General features: G+C 41.7%; 2 protein-coding genes across 3 annotated transcripts; both read right to left on the reverse strand.

Annotated features, from left to right (window-relative positions):
- Nucleotides 1-1,662: 1,662 nt before the first annotated feature.
- LOC123188752 (photosystem I reaction center subunit psaK, chloroplastic) lies at nt 1,663-2,488 on the reverse strand. Its single transcript, XM_044600988.1, has 2 exons — nt 2,168-2,488; nt 1,663-2,072 (listed from the first exon to the last, which is right to left on the reverse strand). The coding sequence occupies exons 1-2, from the start codon at nt 2,315-2,317 to the stop codon at nt 1,830-1,832; spliced, it is 393 nt and encodes a 130-aa protein (XP_044456923.1). The 5' UTR covers nt 2,318-2,488; the 3' UTR covers nt 1,663-1,829.
- Nucleotides 2,489-3,074: 586 nt separating this feature from the next.
- On the reverse strand, nt 3,075-20,022 carry LOC123188753 (187-kDa microtubule-associated protein AIR9). Of its 2 annotated transcripts, none has more exons than XM_044600989.1 (37): nt 19,853-20,022; nt 18,382-19,163; nt 18,222-18,287; nt 17,951-18,016; nt 17,784-17,855; nt 17,639-17,704; nt 17,475-17,537; nt 17,336-17,401; nt 16,929-17,028; nt 16,362-16,463; nt 15,685-15,908; nt 14,999-15,113; nt 14,471-14,591; nt 14,157-14,329; nt 13,354-13,486; nt 11,934-12,034; nt 11,815-11,862; nt 11,513-11,697; nt 11,282-11,399; nt 10,683-10,810; nt 10,339-10,507; nt 9,870-9,988; nt 9,591-9,759; nt 9,339-9,423; nt 9,177-9,250; nt 8,954-9,073; nt 8,441-8,627; nt 7,933-8,349; nt 7,475-7,548; nt 7,256-7,394; nt 6,989-7,170; nt 6,578-6,733; nt 6,352-6,483; nt 4,631-4,689; nt 3,903-3,935; nt 3,668-3,799; nt 3,075-3,551 (listed from the first exon to the last, which is right to left on the reverse strand). In XM_044600989.1, the coding sequence occupies exons 2-37, from the start codon at nt 19,063-19,065 to the stop codon at nt 3,375-3,377; spliced, it is 5,055 nt and encodes a 1,684-aa protein (XP_044456924.1). In that variant the 5' UTR covers nt 19,066-19,163; nt 19,853-20,022; the 3' UTR covers nt 3,075-3,374. The 2 variants fall into 2 exon arrangements, with proteins under 2 accessions (XP_044456924.1, XP_044456925.1); XM_044600990.1 differs by lacking the exon at nt 19,853-20,022 and having other exon boundaries at nt 7,933-8,140; nt 8,228-8,349.
- Nucleotides 20,023-20,338: the final 316 nt, after the last annotated feature.

A 20,338-nucleotide genomic window follows, 5' to 3' on the forward strand; every position in this document is an offset into this window, starting at 1 on the left:
ATAGTTGTCTTGGTGTGGGAGTAATAGTAGTAGATGCACTTGGATTAGCTGTCTACTTGTCACGGACGTAATGCCTATGTAATGATTATGACATGGATGATCATCATAACTATGCTCAATTCTATCAATTGCCTGACAGTAATTTGTTTACCCACCATTACTATGCTTTCGAGAGAGGCCTAATGAACCTGTGGCCCCTCGGTCCATTCTCCATAATACTAAGAATCCTACAATTGCTTTGTTTGCTCTCTTTATTTTCTTCTTACTTTTTATTTACTTTATCTATCACTATCAGTTTTAATCTTGCAACTGGCGAGAACAAGGGGAGTGACGACCCCTTACTTTTCTTGGGTGCAAGCAATTGATGTGTTTGTGTGTAGGTACTGTCTACATTGCTGGTGTGGTGCCTCCTACTGATTTGATAAACATTGTTTCTTAATTGAGGGGAAATACCATCTGCTACTATACTGCTTCACTCTTTCTCTTCTGGGAAACCCAACAACTCCATCGTGAGTACCAGGCGGCGTGCTGGACGACGAGCTGGGCCTCCGGGGTGGGTTGGGCCAAAGCAGCGTCCAAGGGGGTGAGCGCTTGGTCGAAAGGATGCCTGGCTCGAGCCTGCGGTAGCTTTAATCTAGATCTTCTATTGTTGGGTACGCACACGTGGCTACATGCACAGTCTACAACAGGTGTTGGGTTCTGCTGTTAGGATCGATCTCGGCGAGATCACACAAGTCGAGGGCCTCTGGTGTTGCGCGTCTTCGCTTTCCATTTGCCTCACCGTTCCAATACCTTTGTCACATCTCATGCACAGTCTCAAACTTGTCGCCTCTGAACGTGATATGATCTTCTCTCCTGCTTCCAAGCGAACCATACAAGATTGGCACCGTTCCTCTAGATCAACAATCTGCGACCTCCTTGAAACTTGCTCATGATACCACTTGTTAGAATAATTTGAGGCGATCCACTGATGACTAAGCAATCACACGAGGCACGACAGTGAGATTTGCTAACAAGGTTCACCGAACATCGGCTACATCCCTGAGCCTGACTATGGATGCTCATCTCCATGATACCGCTACAATACCACACACCAGCTCCCCTGCATGTATGTCCTGTTATGTTGGCATAGGTTGTTACTTCGTGTGTCTATAAGATACAAAAGTCCTACTATGACACCACAACATACTCTGTCTACACACCATACGACGCAGAGTCTAACTATAACCTACCTTGTACACAATATTCAGCACAACTCTAACACCAGCCGACGACACCCGCACCGAGCGACCCCTCCGGGTAGCAGCCACTACCACGCCACACGGCCAAAGAAGCTCCTCAAAGCCAGCCGAGCTTCGGCGGCGGCACCTCTGGTGACGGCGGGAGGAGAAAGGGGAGGGGTGGAAGAGGAGGCGTCGCTGGTTTCTCCTCAAGCCGTGAGAGGGGGCGACACGAGTTGTTTTGCACTTTTATTGTTACTCTCTGTGAAGAAATATAAGATCGTTTAGATCATTAACTGGTCTAAGTAGTGATTTAAACAATTTTATATTCCTTCACAGAGGGAGTACTTATTTAGTTTTTGGACTCTATGTTGTTCTTTCTATAGCACAGGACGATCTTCACCATGTGAAAGATACTATAGATGATGAAAAACGCATGGGATGAAGGAGTTGCCACACCGGCGCGGCGGTACGTCCCGCTGAAACAAAGATGCATACACATACATTGTACTACACCACATGATCAAATCACGAAGGGAGCATTAATTGATCCACTACATGGAGCGCGCGATGCGAATGCAGAACAGCTATGGACGGAAAAGGAAGGTTCTAGCCGATGATCTGGTCGAGGACGCCGGTGTTCTTGAGGCCGAGCACGATGCCGACGCCCAAGATGTGGCCGAAGGAGCCGCATGCGAGCGTGTCGGCGAGCGTGAAGCCGGCCGGGTCGCCCGTCTGCAGCCCGGACTCGCGCGCCTCCAACTTGAGCCCCGCCGTAGCCTTCCTGTTCGCCGACGGCGCCAGCCCGAACCGCCCGGCGAACAGCATCAGGGTCGTCGTCGTCACCATGATCTGCATCCGCGTATAGTAGTAATTATTTTAACCAAATAAACAATCAATGCCTGACCCATTCGCATGTATACGTAGTACTATGTGTGTGATCTTACGATGTTGGTGGAGGAGCCGATGTAGTCGCAGCGGATGCCCTGGGACCTCTTCCTCAAGGACGGCAGCGTGGCTATGGACCTGGGCGAGGAGTAGCTCCTGAGGCCGTGGAACTGCGGCACGGAGGTCATGGCGGAGAGCTGGGAGGCCATGGCTGCGGATTTGTGTGCTGTGGATGCTGCGATTGCTCAGGTGCAATGCTCAACGAGCTCCTTTCTTAAATCTTGTGGAGCCGGAGCCACACGGGGGATCGCGTGGCGAGCGGCGGCCACTCGAGGATAGGTTTCGGATCCTTGCCACCGACGTGGCGCCCCCTGGTTAGGGAGTGCCTGCCAGTTCGGATAAGATACACCACCGTGTCTAGCTCCTCTCCGTCTGTCGCTATTCTTTTGCTGACGGCATCACCGGCATGAAACGGTTCAGTAAAATAATTAGCTCTTTTCGTTACTGTTAAATAAATAAATAACTACTTCCTCCGATCCTTTTTAGTCTGTATATAAGTTTTATTCAAAGTCAAAGCATGTCTATTTTAACTAAATTTATAGAAAAAAGTATCAACATTCACAATGTCAAATTAATATTATTGGATTCATTATGAAATGTAGTTTCATGGTATATATATTTGGTATTGTAGATGTTGTTATTTTTTAATATAAATTTAGTCAAAGTTTACAAAATTTGACTTGACACAACTCTAATATGCGGAGTAAAAAGGACCGAAGGGAGTATATTTGCAACCTGCAAATTCAAAACAAAAAAAACTTGGTTTTACGTGGCACACACGAATTTGCCAATGAAAATAAAGTGTGTGATGCGTCTTCCAAGTCGTAATGTCACATACACCATGACGGTAGTACCTCAGAGCACACCGAATACCAATCCTGACATCACTACGATAAAGAGGAATGATTGATCATCAACAATATGACCTGATATTATGACGGCATGGCATGCGCAAGCTGTATTTGAATACAACACCACTCTCTCACACTCTGAAAACCCTATATACATTTCATGAGACATGTAAAAAAAACAGAGTCACAAGGGCCACTAGCTCTTGTGTGTTGGTTCTTTAGAAGAACAAAAGGATCAAACAAGCTGACACGCTACAAATCCTACAAAATACACACTACAAACCAACAAATTGCAACACCGGTATTGAACAACATACGTTCCTGATTGACGTACATTCTCAGATATATCATGTTTTCATGCCTCTATCCTGAGAAGTGAGTTGAGGGAGGTGCTGTTGAACTTTTGGGCGAGGCCCCTGATCACCAGAATGACAAGATCTCGCATATGCCGCGTTTGAACCATCAAGTCAACTTCGTTATCACCGTCAACGACAATCTTGAAACGGTGCTGATCGTTACGATATAGCTCAACCTGCAAGCCTCAAATAAATGTTAGCATAAGTGCATAGCATATTGCTGAAGAAAAATGGAGTACATATTACCAATACCAGATTGTATATATCTATCCAGTTCATGGTAACAGCTTACATGGAATGGGGGGGTGTATGTCCCTCGGGCTTCAGTAGTTGCAAATGATGTCTTGGATCCAGGCTTTACAACCTTGATTCTCTTTCTGTTGACTTCCAAAATTCTCCGCTCCAAATGTCCCATCACTTGTGCCTGTTAGTATTTTAATTAATTTTTTGGGTAAGATAGGTATATTTGGATATCTTAGTATGCTGGTGAGCCGATGCGTAAGGACATCAAAAGTTTGGGGAAATACCTTTTTTGGTGTTCGGTCCTTGTCACACAAAACCTGTTTAATGCAAAGTTGATGCACTCTAGTCAGTAGACAAAGAATAAATTTCACTAAGATAACACAAGGTATACCATTACTTTGAAGATCGCAAACATTGTAACAATATTATATTTAAAATAGTTAGTAGTGACTGGAATGTATACAATTGACTCAAGTTTGTTTTCAGATTGCATGTTTCGTGAAAAACACAATTCATTTGCCCAAATCAATGAATTTTCCACTTTGTTGTGGGGAAAAACAAACTCAGGGACTTAAAGAAAAACATGAAAATGCTATTCTAGCTCCTCACTTTTACTTTTTTCCTTCACCCAACCCCAAAACAATGAATTTCCACAAAAAAACTTGCTGGCACATGGCTCCTCTAATATCTACGCATCAGATTTTGAGGGTTTGGTTTGAAACTTCTCAAGTCAATTTTTTAATTTTCCAAAATAAAGAGAGCATGCGCTCCCCGAGAGCACAAACAATCATATTTTCTTTTGCAGGGACAGCACAAATAATCATTGCAATGGAATTTTTCTCAGACTCAGAATTTAGTGGGAAGAGTTCACGACTGTTACTCATCTCTCAGTGACAACAGTGAATAGGAAACTAAACTGATTTTAACAGTTTGTCAAACAGATATTAATCCATTCATGTTAGCTCTGAACTAGAGAAAAAAAAGGGGAATTTCAGAGAAGAAAGGTTGTCACCTCAAACTTGACAGAACCGTCGTCAAGCTTCTGTTTTACTTCCTTGTAAATTTCGGGTTCTGAATAAGATGAAAGCAGAAATTAATACGACAAACTAGTGAAGGCTGTACGAAAACAATGACTAGAATAGCTAAGAGCCTAAGATGATTTTAAATAATGATTCCCTAATTGAATACATTTATCATAAATACGACATGTATGCACTGCCACGTGTTCATGTTCCATTCTATAGAGGCATGCCACATTCATAAGTTTAATAAATACAACAACAACAAAGCCTTTAGTCCCAAACAAGTTGGGGTAGGCTAGAGGTGAAACCCATAAGATCTCGCAACCAACTCATGGCTCTGGCACATGGATAGCAAGCTTCCACGCACCCCTGTCCATAGCTAGCTCTTTGTCGATACTCCAATCCTTCAGGTCTCTCTTAACGGACTCCTCCCATGTCAAAATCGGTCGACCCCGCCCTCTCTTGACATTCTCCGCACGCTTTAGCCGTCCGCTATGCACTGGAGCTTCTGGAGGCCTGCGCTGAATATGCCCAAACCATCTCAAACGATGTTGGACAAGCTTCTCCTCAATTGGTGCTACCCCAACTCTATCTCGTATATCATCATTCCGGACTCGATCCTTCCTCGTGTGGCCACACATCCATCTCAACATACGCATCTCCGCCACACCTAACTGTTGAACATGTCGCATTTTAGTCGGCCAACACTCCGCGCCATACAACATTGCGGGTCGAACCGCCGTCCTGTAGAACTTGCCTTTTAGCTTTTGTGGCACTCTCTTGTCACAGAGAATGCCAGAAGCTTGGCGCCACTTCATCCATCCGGCTTTGATTCGATAGTTCACATCTTCATCAATACCCCCATCCTCCTGCAACATTGACCCCAAATACCGAAAGGTGTCCTTCCGAGGTACCACCTGGCCATCAAGGCTAACCTCCTCCTCACAGCTAGTAGTACTAAAACCGCACATCATGTACTCGGTTTTAGTTCTACTAAGCCTAAACCCTTTCGATTCCAAGGTTTGTCTCCATAACTCTAACTTCCTATTTACCCCCGTCCGACTATCGTCAACTAGCACCACATCATCCGCAAAGAGCATACACCATGGGATACCTCCTTGTATACCCCTTGTGACCTCATCCATCACCAATGCAAAAAGATAAGGGCTCAAAGCTGACCCCTGATGCAGTCCTATCTTAATCGGGAAGTCATCGGTGTCGACATCACTTGTTCGAACACTTGTCACAACATTATTGTACATGTCCTTGATGAGGGTAATGTACTTTGCTGGGACTTTGTGTTTCTCCAAGGCCCACCACATGACATTCCGCGGTATCTTATCATAGGCCTTCTCCAAGTCAATGAACACCATATGCAAGTCCTTCTTATGCTCCCTATATCTCTCCATAAGTTGTCGTACCAAGAAAATGGCTTCCATGGTCGACCTCCCAGGCATGAAACCAAACTGATTTTTGGTCACGCTTGTCATTCTTCTTAAGCGGTGCTCAACGACTCTCTCCCATAGCTTCATTGTATGGCTCATCAGCTTAATTCCACGGTAATTAGTACAACTCTGAACATCCCCCTTGTTCTTGAAGATTGGTACTAATAAATACAGTAGTAAAATTGCAGTAAATGGTAATAGGAGAACATTGGTGGGAAAGATGGTAGGTGTTTCTTATGAGGATGGGGTAGGCAATTTGACTATACCAACAGCAATCGGCTCTGTTGAAGCAGAAACAGGTCGTCCCTCAACCCCATCCTCTCTCACAGGTGTGTAAATTGCAACAAGTCTATACCCTACATCATCAACGTTTGCTTCATACATCCTTCCAGTTTCACCTGCACAAGAAATCAAGCGCGGGTAAAAGATGTCAAAGTCTAGAAGAATAGTTGATTGGGTACATCTTTTAAAATAGGTACAAAGTAATCATACCAGGTATGGAGATAAGATCAGGGCTTCCAACCATTGACCTAAGCCATTGAATTTTGCTCTTGCCTTCTTTACCACCACTATAGATACCCCGAACAGCATATAAGTTGGTGTGGAAACCTCTTCCTTCAATTTCCAGTTTTTCAATTTTAGGTAGTCCTGTTAAAAGACAAATACCACTGATTATAGATATTACTGCAACTTTGCATGAGACTGAATACCAATTATCAACAATCACCAATACAAGTGCAACTTGATCTTCATGTTTGGGTCAAATATTGCAAATGCCCTTAAAAGAACTACTACTATTATTTACTTTTAGCAGCCAGAAGAACTTCAATGGACAGGGCAGAAGCATGCACACATTGAACAAATAAGAACACATTGGATCTAAATATAAGCAGTAGAAAAGACCTGGCAAAATAGGGGAGGTCACAGCTGATACCGATTCACTGGATCGTCCAAATACATCAATAGCAATGCATTCACATTTGAGGCATCGGCCTATATCCTCAAAGCGTACTCTGTATGAAGGAGAGCACTCGGTAGCCAAAGGTTCAAAAGACAGGTCCACTCCTGATCCATTTGAGGCAAACCTGCATCCAAAGATATACAGTACATGTTACACACATATTGACCAAAGTATATCCAAAGATATAGATGTTACATCCCTTTTCTTACCATTGGTATTTTATTTCTTTCTTGTAGTTACCCCATATATGCTCTTGAGTCTCATTTCTTGGAATTTGTTCAACTACAGCAAGTGTTTCTCTCTCAACTTGATTTCCTTTGAATGAAAGGGTCTCGATTTTGAGTTGCTCTGCGACAGAAAGATTCAGTTACATAAAAATGAGAACATAAAAGTAATATATCCAATAGGTTCAGAGACGTATAGCTTACCTGGAAAGATTATATCAGATGGTTCAGAGAACTTTTCTTCGCCAATGACTCCATCTGAACGAACAGGGGTATACCTGCCAAGAATTGCAAACACATACTGCATATTAGACATCAGGAAAGATCATGCCCAGTAATTTTCAACCAAATTATCCATAAGTTACTTTTTATTCCAATGAAAGTATGTCAGATGTTGTCATTTATCTTAGAACGATGAAATATACAACAGAAGCAACATTCTGCAGACAAATCCTTTGGAACGCAATTTTCTGGTGAATTACGGATCATAATATATTTGAGAAAAAAACAGTAGAACGACTTTGAAAAGAAAAAACATAACATGCCACTGAGGTTTCTTCACGTGGACTATATTATCTAACCTAAGATGAGAATAAACAAACCATCAAGTGATTCCAATAAAAAGTGTCAAGACAAAAATAGACTTAATTAAAATGATTTACCCAAACAACAGATGGCAGCTGTAATCTGCATCTGCCACTTCATATGTACTTGAAGCAGCGCCATCTATACAAATCCTGGTCCCATCACTAGATTCCCTATACCACTTATGCAAGCTTGATCCCTCATATCCACCATAATAAATGCCTACTCCACTGTATAAGTCTGAACTTGTCTTCTTCAAGTTAACATCCAAAACAGATGGAAAAGCTGCAAATCTCATACAAGAGTAAGAATCTGCAGGAAGTAAATACTTAATACATAGCAATGTCAAGTAGGAACAGATCAAGTGGCAACCTGCCATGACAGGGTTATCAGTGATAGCCATCAATGGGTCACCAGTCTTTCCATCACATCGTGTAGGAACCCAGCAAAGGATCAAGTAGAAGCCAACATCAACCAATGAAGGTTTGTACAATCTGTTAGACATTGCATTATTTCAAATGAATTAGCTCTTAACATAAATCCTTCAAAAGCAAAAGCCTTGATGCAATCAGTAAAAGAACGCACAAGGTTTCTCCGACGACTTCTGAACATGATGCCACCAGCTCAGGTTCCAAGTTATCAAGCTTCTCTGTAGTTCGGAACCAAGTATATTTTCCAGTGCCTTCTTTGCCACCGAAGTAGGCTTTGATAGGAGAAATTTCATTGTCCTCAAAACACTCTGGTATAACAAGACTGACACCCTTGGGCTCCCCTGTGTCAATGGCGGATTAACGAACAGACAATTCTTTAGATTAAAATTTGTATAGAGTTTGGGCACGCTATGCTCAAAACTGAATTCATTTCATCTACTCCCTCCGTAAAGTAATATAAGAGCGTTTAGATTACTATTTTAGTGATCTAAACACTCTTATATTAGTTTACAGAGGGAGTACTTCCTACAGGATCCAGATTATCACATACAAGGACAATCCATGTTATGATTAATGAAGATTAAAGCTACTAGGCATTTTCTTTCTGCACTAGATCAAGGCTTCTCCACTGATGGAAACAGTAGAGCATTTTGGAAGAAGCACTAACCAGGTAAGATTATATCCGAAGAAACACTCTTGGGTGACCCTTGCACTCCATCTTCTCGTACAGGTGTAAATATAACCTCAATTCGGCAATCAACATCAGCTAGAACAAGATCTAGACATTCTAAGAGACAAACAATTGAACATTAATTCTGCTCCAACAGAGAAAAAACAGCAACTGTATCTGATAGGGCGCAATCCTTAAAAAAAACTTAATGTGCACTGACCATCGGCAATCAACTCATCCTTGCTACCATCATCATGTGACCTGAACCATTGCTGGATGCAGTTTCCCTTAACACTAGAATGAGAAGAAAAAGAAGCAACCAAATCAGATCGGCTAGTATATGTCAATAGGCATAACCTGGAACACTGGCAGTGTAGCTTACCCTCCAGTATACTCAGCATGAGAGGTCAACCGACCACCTTCAAGCATAGAGCCAGCTAGCTCAAGTGATCGACATGCCGGTGGCCCTGCAAACAAGTATACAAGGGGATTTTGGTCCATTTAGCTAGCCAGTGTTATTACATCAATGAATAGATTGGAGGAAATGCGTGTCCACATGCACATGTGTACAGAAGCATGAGAACTAAAGAAAAGCGCTTATTTTCCCATGAGATAAAATTGTCAGCTAATGTACCAGGAATAATAGGACCGATTGCTTCTGTCGACACCAAAGAACCATGAACTCCATCAATTCTAACAGGCTCGCACGAGACAGACACGTAGAAGCCAATATCATCGCATTTCAAGCTGTATGATGAGCTTGTTGCGCCTTCAATTTCATTCCAGGTTCCATCAGAACTTGTCTACACACAAAAGAGAGTTCATTTTAAGGATGCCACTGGATACCCAATCTGTTAGAAGTTACAAAAAGTCATCATTGTGTGAAAACAATAATGGTGTTTCAATAACCTACCAGTACCCAACAGAATATCGTGTCCCCTTCTTCTCCTCCCCAGTATCTTCTATTGGCAACCATAGTTGTCCCTTCAATGGCCTCACCATTTAGTTCAAGAGAAAGTAGCGTCGGATTTCCTGTTAAAAGTGAAGAGATTTAATTAGTCAGTGCATTGGAAATCATTTTGCTTGACGAATTTTATTGGTCAGTTAACATCTAGACTATGTCAAAACTACAGTCAGGAAACATAACTCAGCCATAAAAAAGCAACCAATCCACAAAAGAGAATTAAGTGGCATACTGAAGCTATTCTACTCGACTACTCCTTTGTTTTTGACATATATACAATCTCGGCATCATGTCACGACGCAAAAGCATATTAGGCATCCGCAAAGAATCCTACTTCATTTATTCAGTCAGCTTCTTGCTTGGCACATAAAGTGATCTCCTATTTGAGAAATTGCTCGGGAGGAAGGAGAATGTGCACCTGGTGTAACTCTATCATTTCCCAAGAAAACTCCTGGCTCACCAACAATACCATCGTTCCTGATTGGTATGCATTTGAAAGAGACAAACTTCCCAACATCTTCCTTTTTAATGTGATATTGTAGCAAACCAGACGCTTCTGAAAGTTGGCTGCCTTCATCATCCTCAGTCTGTCAAACTTTTTGTAAGTGGAGCAACAGTGTGGCATAAAGAACGTAGAACATAGCTAGTACCCAAGGAGTATATACTAAATATATGCATTTCTAGAAGCCCAATATGCATGATGAGTGCTATTTACTGAGAATCAGTGTGAACTAAGTTACAAACAAGAAAGTATAGCAATACCTCATGAAGATACCAGCTGTATAGACTATTTCCTTCATAGCCCCCAATATACCCATATGATGCAGTCAACATTTGATCCTCTGAGAATTCACCAGTGACTGTCAAAAAGTTCAGACTGGGCGGCAATGCTGCAACAGAGGAGAAATATAACCAAGCTGTCAAATTTAGAAAGCAAATGGCAACAGCACGAGAACAAAGAGGTAAATCACAAGATGCTAGTGCATATTTGCCCAAACAAAAACAAAAGCTTGAAGGTGAATGATGTGGACCTTCATGACCTTACAAAAGTTTTGGATGAATTTTATGCTCCCAGTATTCCAATAATAAACAGGAGAAATACCAAAATCTACTGGCTAAGAAATTTGTGGAGATAGTCCAGTGGAACTGTAGAAAACTTCTAGCCACCCATTCAATAAATTAATTAGGTCATCTACCATTCATGAATTTAGTATTCAAGTGTGGGCAGATAATGAACTGGTAGACAAAACTACAAATGGCCACTGGTGAGAGTTGTGAACAGAATATTCATCCTTATCAGAAGTGTGAACACAAAATGATATTTAGGACAAATAGTTGAGTTTGACAGAACATGAACTTACTTTCCACAACATCATCTAATACAGCATAGGCTGGTGCACCAATTTCGCCATCAGGTCCCACAGGAGTAAACTTTGCAACAATATAACATCCAACAGCCCCAAGAGGAATGTGGAATGTCTAGTATAAAATTCACAAAGAGATTGTAACTCACCATATCTCCATTAAAAACATGACTACAAGTTCAGTAATGCTGCAACACCAAGAGAAGTAGAGAATAAAATTTAACATACCTTGGAGACTTTAGATGTACAAAGGGCTTCAAGCTCATGGTCATTCACAAATTCAGATGAAGATGCCTTGAACCACTGAACCCTGCTGGATACTTCAGTTCCACCTGTGACGGTAGCAGTAACAGATACCTTGCTTCCTTCTCTTGCTTCACCAATAATCTTCAAATCAAAGACTTTCGGAGGAGCTAACCGACCAAGGGAAGTAAAGCAAAGTGATCACACAGCTAATAGCAACATTATCGTAAAGCACAGAAACATTAACACTTTAACTGCAAAATGGGCACAACGTCATTAGTTGCTACCTTTCCGTACTGCCTCTGTTATGGCGAAAGCAGCTTCACCCTCCTGGCCTGGAAAGACACTAATATAATTTAGTATAACAAAATATCAATGCACACAAGCAGTGGACAGTTGAACGGACCTTCAAGATTGATGGGAGTATATACAAATTTGAGGCACCAGCCCACATCCTCCTTGGTTAGTGTGTATTGTGTGCTATTCGACAGCACTAGAAGATATCCACTGCACAAGATCAAGTAGTTGTTTCCATAAATAGCATACTACATCAATTTCTACACACTGCGTGTGGTGCTAGACTAGTGCTCAACCAGAGCAGCTAAAGATAAATCATTCTTTCATATTTCTTATTTACTTTATAAGTTTACATTCAGTTGAATATTGCTCCTTAAAATGTTGGAAACTCCTAGGTGCCTAGAGTCCAGCATCACAAATGGGGATGTCGGAAGCAAGGGGCATCAAAATCACATTCTATTGGTACAACCACAGTCCGATAATGTTCAGTCTATTTAATCTAGCTATGTAAAGGCATCTACTTGGATTATTAAGACCAAAAGATCTGTTCAGACACAATGGGTGATGTAAGTAGGATCTTCCTAGTGACAACATAAGAATGATACCTTAGACATCGCATATGACTATGAAAGATTTGGTTTTGGCAGTCCAGATTCTCAGAAGGCATACCAGTTCCTGAATTGCTATTTCATAAGAGACAAGATAAGCCTGGTCGACTGACCTGGTTTCAAAGTTCAGCTGATCGGTTCAACCTATAAGTACTTAACTGAGGCATAGGACAAATCAAAATATTATTTTACTTCAGAAGGATAAGGAAACGTTTACAGAAGAAAACTTGACGGGTGCTCCCAGGAAAAAAGCACAAACGCTCAACTAAAGACCTTTCCTTGCAATCTTATTAAGATCTACTATTTCTGTCCAAATTGATAATAAAGCCTTGGTCGTTTTTGTCTGGCTACACACAAAATTCCTGGAACTGGTTGTCAAATGCTAAATTTGATACTGGGCCTAAGACCGATGAAGGTGACAGGATGGACCGGATGTAATGCTCTGAGAAGCGAGGGCCGAGGGTAGGCTGGCCATCTCGCAGGTTGGTGAAGGGGGCAGAAGGGACGGACTGGGATTAGATTTGTACTAGTTCATACTCTCATTCATTCCATGATCAGTACCGATACATGATTATTTAATATTTATATAGATGGCTCTCTTAGCCCTACGCAACTAAGATTAACAGATGAAATCATATCTAATCTCTACAGAGGACAACCCTTCCATGCTTATGTTTAATTGGCTTAAGGCCCAAACTACTTGATCTCAGTGGTGCTACTAGGGAGTGGGTCTGCGCTCATGTCAATGGTATACAGGAAAAACCTCACTGCGTAAGCAGAATAAGCGGTCAAGACTCGGATTGGTAATAGTTATAACGAGTGCAATGCTTGGCTGTAATGAAAGTGCTAAACCATATATACACAAAAGGTGATCTATACTTTATTCAATATACTTAATGATCCCACAAAAATGGCGCATACCCATTTTCCTTCTCTCTGAACCATTGGAATTTGCTCAGTCCCTCTTTGCCACCAAAGTATTTTCCGTTTCCTTTGATTGTGTTGTCTTCAACAATATCTCCAACAACGTGTACATTGCTAACTGATGGTGTGCCTGAAATAATGTCATAGACAAACAGTTATGAAATTAGAGATAAAAATAGTGCCTAGTCATTACAAATAGGTCATATGAGTATGAGCAAAAATTATGGAACATACAAATTGAGATCAAGATGACAACTCTAATGGACACGGTCCTTATTTTTAAACAAGTGAACACTTTTATCTAGAGGTTAAAGGACTATAAGCAGATGAACCATCATCAGTTATTTTTGAAATGGAAAGGCCATATGTACAAATAAACATGCATTCTTAACAATATCTTTTCTGGTGAATTTTTTAAAATATCAGCAGCAAATTATCTGTATCTTCTGTCCACAGAGGCTCCAGCATATATAATTTGTAAAATAATTTAGATAGCAGGATTACATTTAGCCAAAACTAAACATATCCATCACAAGGTGATTGGTCTGGTTGTTTTGGCCTCTTCTTTTTTAGTCAAGATCATTTTCTTCTTTATGACGTAATAAGTTTGTAATTAAGTATGGCTGGACGCATCCATGATGCAGAGGGGGTAATAAAAGCATTCATTGTCTAAAAAATCCATTACAGATAGATCGGAAGAGATGCTTGCAAATATGTAACCCTAATGAATATGTGTCCCATATCTTAAGTTCAACGGAAAATTGTAACAGTAAAAAGTGATTGCAGAGAAAAGTATTTACCAGCCTTTACAAAATCTGTCATTGTGCATTGTGGCTCCCCCTTAACGCCCTCTTCCGTAACAGGCGTGTACATAAATACCAAACTTGAATCAATATCATCTATAGTTAGCTGATATTCCATCCCTTCGGCTCCATCTATTACAGCATTGCCGTTCCATGTTCGCCTCAACCAACTAGACCCAAAAGAGATTTAACAAGTCAAGGACATTCCTTACTACAAGAAAAATAGGAAGGGAAATAAAAACATTTGATAAAATGTTCATTTAAGCAAATAAAAATGGTAGAAAGTTAGTAGGGTAAAGAGGTAAACCAACCTTGCAACACCTTTCCCTGGTGTCCCACCACACCAAGCAATCTGAGGAACACCCTTGAGTACATTTCCTTCTACTAGTTCACCACTGACTGTTAGATTGATAACCTTTGGATATCCAGTCCCTGGTAAACAGAAACAGGATAAGAAAACCTTTGAACTATGTAGTGTTTGCCACCATATAGTAGATTAGCACACTGGTTGACCATCCATAAGAGCATTGTGTTATTGGATAATACAGGGTACTCTTGTCTAGTATGCCAAAATAATGGCTGCTCAAGGCAATTATTTGTGCATAAGTACTAACAGAGGGAAAAACTATTTCTACTCTCACAAGAAATAAAAAAGCTAGAAATCTTGCAGCAAGGCAAATAAAGCTTCAGAGGAGTTTCAGTGAAAGGGCCCCATAATTAAGTACAAAACTACAAACATTTTATCTAACTTACTACTACATGCAAAATGGGCACCAATTATAGAATTACTAGAAATCAGAATCAATTATTATGAATATTCAATGAGTTGTTTGATATACCTGGACAAACAGGTAAAGATACAGCAAAGACAGGCGGGAATTCAGCATCATTCAGTACTGGAGTGCATTCAACTTTCAAACATTTTCCAACATCCTCACTCTTCGGCCAGTACACCTTATATTTTACATATAGCAAGAGTTTAGAATTGGAAAAGGATGGTAGCATGGCAAAACTGGTAGAACTATACAAAACTAGTAGGGACATAGAACTTGTAGAATACAATAGCAGAGAAAATAAGGTCGAAGTCGATGATAGATGAAAATGCAAATTGCAGAAGATAATATGTGCACTCTGGAGGCAGGGGTTTTCATCGAGCCATTAATTTGGTCCTAGTTTTGTATGATGCAAGTTTGTGGTTTAAATTTCTTATCCACACCGCATGTAATGGCGATTTATTCAGTACTTTTAGCTTTAGGTAATTTTAGTGAACAAGGAGCAAAAGGACGGAAGTGCCCTAACTGCTGGCGTCAATCATGTTTGACAATCTTAGAGTGCAACCCTAATATAAAGGTTATTTTTGCATTCTTAAGGTCTATCAACCAGTGCTGGCTAATATTGGGCAAAGCTCTAGCTGAAACGGGCAGTTGGGATAAACAGAAACACCATGGATGACGGTACAAACTACAAAAAGGTCTGAAACGTCAGTTCTTTACAACGCAAATAACCTTAGGAGGAGTATTTGTACCTCGCTTAATTCTTCAGGAATAGGCACAAAACCTGTCGGTGTCTTGCCACCTAGAAACCATTGGTATTTGAGGACTAGTTTACCTTCACTACTAAGATTTGTGAAGCTAAAATGGCAATGGCAGGGGTCTTCTTCAAATGGATGGTCAACATAAGCTGTCTTCACTATGTAGTCCTGGGGCAATTTATTCTTCCATTGCTCAAGCAGGAAGGAGAATGTTGAATCTGTTCACGGAATTTAAAACAAAATAAATGTGCAATTAGGCTATCAAAGATACTAAAGAAGTCAAGAACCAGGTAACAAATATGTATCATACAGCTTTAGTTCATGATGTCACATCAAGCCTTGGCATGCTGCCTATGTTTTATTCATGAGAACAAAGAAGAACTAAAAGAACATGAAACCTAGTATTATTCACAAAAGTACCATGTGTTAAAATTCAAATTCCCTTGTTCAAAAAGGAAAAATGACATGCCTTGAGAAGAAATGCCAGGTTGACCACTCTGACACACAATCCTTTGGCATCATGCACTAGCATAAAGCCCGTGTGTCTAACCAAACACATGTCTTTAAGGAATATATATTATACTAAAAGTCTAAAACTGAAATCCTTAGAAAATGTGTTAACAACGACAAAAGAAGTCAACAAACAAAGTTTCTGTGCAGTAAAATCATACCAGCAGCAAGTTCAGGGGAGCAAAATTCCCAACCATCACGAATGCAAATAGCTGTATGAGCAGGATATTGCTTCACAACCTCAGCCTCGGTGGGATTCAGATCTGCATCAAATTCACACTTCAGAATATGAAAGATCTTAGTGTAATTAGATACAATATTCAGGTCACACCAAACATCTATACTTACCCAACACGACCAATGCAGGACTACGCATGATTGATCAATTTATCAACATAAGAGATCACAGCAGTCATATCCCTACTATATATGCCGACAAAGAATTGACACTGAGATACCTCAACTCTCAAAATTTGAAAAAAAAAAAAAGAACTATTCGTATGGCGACATTTTTCAAGGAAAAGGAAACGGAAAGTGGTTTATCTGGAAATATCTCAAGTAACAGAATCGCCTGCCTTTTCATTCAGAGTAACGACATCCCGATTGAATGAGATTTTACCACAGCAATAAGCTTAAGATCAGACATCAAGACAGCTATTTCTTACTACAGACCGTCCAATCAAAAAGTAGTAACTACGCAGGACAGTGAAAAGCATGTTTGGGCATACCTCGGTCGTTGAATTTTTTCATAGTAGGGCCTACAAGCAAAATCAAAGCAGCTTCCAAGTGTGGCATCTCAAGAAGTGGATTCTCCTCCACACGTAAACTCTGAAGGCAATTTGAGTTTAATATAGCACATGTGAGCCAACTATGCTAAATCTTCATGCATCAATATTCTTGAGTAACTTCATATAATTGAATAATTCTTATACATAAAATTCAGGTTCCAAGTGTTTGTGCGAACATCATATCATCATCAAGAGTGGAGTGAATTGCTCCATCGATGCATATAAGGTTCAATAACATCAAGTTAAAGGCTACCAACTAAGGTATGGAGATACATGCTGATATAACTTAGCTTGATAAGAAAATAAGCAGTGTAAATTACTTATAACTAAAACTGAAGAAAACCTACCTCCAGAGAAGGTAAATGTGGAAATCCCCTCAAAGTTGATATTCTATTCCTGCTGGCTGCTAACACCTATACATAAACAAAGTCAGGTCTAACTAGCTTATTTGATTATGTTCAAGTCAGACAAAATCAGCAAACTCACTTGAAGTCGAGGCTGACTGGCCATACAGAGTGACTTCAACTTATTTTGGGCGACAGAAAGGAACTGGTGCAGCAAGAGAAATACGAGGCTGAGATTTAGCTTTGTCAAAATAAGTAAATGATCAACTGCTACCTGCTAAGACTAAGTTGACAACATTACCATACCTCCAAGTTAGGAAATTCGGGAAGGCTGGCAAGTGAAGTTATTTGATTTCCAGCAAGATAAAGTTGCTACATAGTTCAGTATAAATGAAATTAGTGCACATGAGCCTTCTATGTGTTCAATGAATACGACTGGGGAAGCACAAACCTGGAGGACTTTGCAATTCTCAAGAGGCTCAAACCCAGGGAGCTTAAAGTCATTAAAGCTCAAATCAAGAACCTGGAAATATTATGAAACACATAGCACAGCAAAACTAGAATCAACAAAAATATTGCACATGAAGGATGAACAACAAAAAGGGAATGAGGGGATACCTTTACGCCGTTGAGTATCTCAATGCCCTCCAAACTTGATAACAGATTGTCCCGTAGATACACAAACTAGAAACAGGAAATATAGTTAGCAGTCATTTTATCCATGCCATTGCATAAGCAATGCTGGTTATATATATCTTTGCACACTTGCTAAGTTTAGCAACTACCATACAAATTAGCAAGATTGTTTCTCTCTAGTTATTCAAAAGCGCAAAAAGCTGTGAGTTTTAAATGCTGCAAAACAGAAAAGGAAAGGCTGAATGCACTTTACCTCAAGTTTAGGTGTTAATCTCAACTGTTTCAGACTACGAACCCTGTGACCTCTTGAATCCAGTCTCTGTAGCAGCAGAAAATATGTTGGATGGAAGAAAACAACCACATGATGCAATCATCTTAGTTATTGACAAAACAAGCAGAAAAGCAACACTAACCACTTCATCGCTAGCCTTCAGATCCACCTGTGGCAGCATCATAAACCGTGAGTCACGACTATCAGCAGTCGAACTCTTCCTCCGGCTCAACACAGAAGAACCCTTGTCCGCCGATGACGTCCGAGAACCCAATTTCTTTGTGACACTGCTTGTCACTGAAGAGGACCGCGGTGAGTGCAGAGAAGCATTTGATGCCATTCTCCTGGAACTGGCAGTCGTGCTGCTGCCATTGGAGCTCTCTGTCAGGGATGGGACCTTGTTCAGTGTTGAAGTTGGCGATGCCTTAACAGAAGGCTTCTTCACCGAATCTACCTTGGTCCTCTCAGACACCAAAGATGTCCTCTTCTCCAGTGAAGGTCTGGAACTAACAGTGGGGACTGACACCGGTTTACTCCTCTTGGCCGCATCCGACAGCGAAGGACTAACCTTCTTAGCAACAACTGAGCTCCCATTCTCCTGTTGCTTCCCGGCAGTTCCGGTGCTGCTTCTTCTCTGCACCGAACCAGCGGTGACGGTAGAGGTAGGCTTCATCAACGAAGACCGGGACACATTCAACTGTGCCGAGGTAAGACCATCAGTCCGCTTCTTGACTGACGAAGACGCAATCCTGGCAGTGGGTGCAGATGGTCGAGGCTTCACCGGTTTAGCATCTGCCGGCTTTGATGCCTCCGGTGGAGCTTCCATTCCCGACAAGCAGGATAAAGGCCTCAACTGGGTTCACCTCCAATGCGTTAATAGTCAGTCAAGCCAACAACCTCTTGGCAGCTGAACACATGAGTGAGCTGGATTGCAAAGAGACAGACAAACACCCAATTAGTGTGACAGGGATGAAAGGGTCAGCAAATTGCTTAACAATTCAATACAAAAAACGCAGATTCCCTTGGCATGGAGCCTGCACGCCAGTTCAGAAATTGAAATAGTGGCCGAATTCGTCAACGCCTCAACGGAAATGACCAAGGGTGTGACGCGAGCTAGTACCAATCAGACTGAAAAATCGTGCAATCACGACGTCCTACCAAAATATGCGAAACTTTTAAAGCTCATTTCTGGAAGAAAAAAAAATAACTTTTAAAGCTCAGGAAGAAACGTGTAGCAGCAGTAAGTTTGAGGCCGGAATTCAAAACAGAATCAAAATTTCGTCCGAGATGGCAAAACACCAAAAGTCGTAAAAAGACTCAAACCACGCCGCCAAAACGCTCCTAGAACCCTAGCGAGCAGTAGTGAATGCGCATAAACCTCCACCACTGGTTCGGCGAGAAGGCGACCGAAACGCCCGCCGGAAATCACCGCCGGCGAGCCCCCAGGCGAAATACTTGGATAAATAACCAGGCCCTGGACTCTCAAACCACCGGTCACTCAGAACTGCGGCTCGAAAGTTAAAAACTCAATCCGAAAGAAAAAAACATCAGGAATTTCCAGCGGAAAAAGACCGAGCAGCGGGCAGGCAAGGGGTCAGTCCCTCTCAGCTCACCTCCCGTGTCGTAGCCGGAGCCGAGCCCAGCCGCCGGCCCTGCCTCCCCTTCGGGCTTCGGCCAATGCGGCCAGGAGCGTGCGAGGTGGTAGGCGGTGGGAGACGGAGACGAGAAGCGGAGTGGAAGAGCGGAGGCAATAGACAGCATCAGCCGGGGAAGAGTATCCGAGGGGGTCAAGCGAAGCAAAGCGAGCCGGTCCATATAATTATAGACAAATTCCGGGGGGCGGATGCATAAACTCGAAAAATAAAAGGTTGCCGGGTTTGGGTTTGGTCCCGGTCCCGGTCCCGCTCTCCGCGCTTTCGTCTGGGCCCCGCCCGGGCGCTTCGAAAATCGTTCGACTTTTTCCGCTTTGAGCCTCGAGCTCCTGAAAATTACTAGACGTCAAGGGATGGGGGTGGTTACTGTAAAGTGCCGCCGACGCCGGCGTACTGGTTCTTTCGCGTGGCCCGGCTGGCCGCTGGGACTTTGGAGCGGCGTTGAGT

The sequence above is a fragment of the Triticum aestivum genome, chromosome 2A, assembly GCF_018294505.1.
Source record: "Triticum aestivum cultivar Chinese Spring chromosome 2A, IWGSC CS RefSeq v2.1, whole genome shotgun sequence".
In the NCBI taxonomy this organism is placed as follows: Eukaryota; Viridiplantae; Streptophyta; class Magnoliopsida; order Poales; family Poaceae; genus Triticum; species Triticum aestivum.

Excerpts from the sequence above, each read along its gene's own strand:
- LOC123188752 (XM_044600988.1), bottom strand. The coding sequence starts at position 2,317 with ATGGCCTCCCAGCTCTCCGCCATGACCTCCGTGCCGCAGTTCCACGGC. Across the intron at positions 2,073-2,167 it reads TCGGCTCCTCCACCAACATC|ATCATGGTGACGACGACGAC; the intron begins GTAAGATCACAC and ends ACGCGGATGCAG.
- LOC123188753 (XM_044600989.1), bottom strand. The coding sequence starts at position 19,065 with ATGGAAGCTCCACCGGAGGCATCAAAGCCGGCAGATGCTAAACCGGTG. Across the intron at positions 12,035-13,353 it reads TTCAGAGAGAAGGAAAATGG|TGGATATCTTCTAGTGCTGT; the intron begins GTATGCGCCATT and ends GATCTTGTGCAG. Across the intron at positions 7,395-7,474 it reads ATCTGATATAATCTTTCCAG|AGCAACTCAAAATCGAGACC; the intron begins GTAAGCTATACG and ends TTTCTGTCGCAG.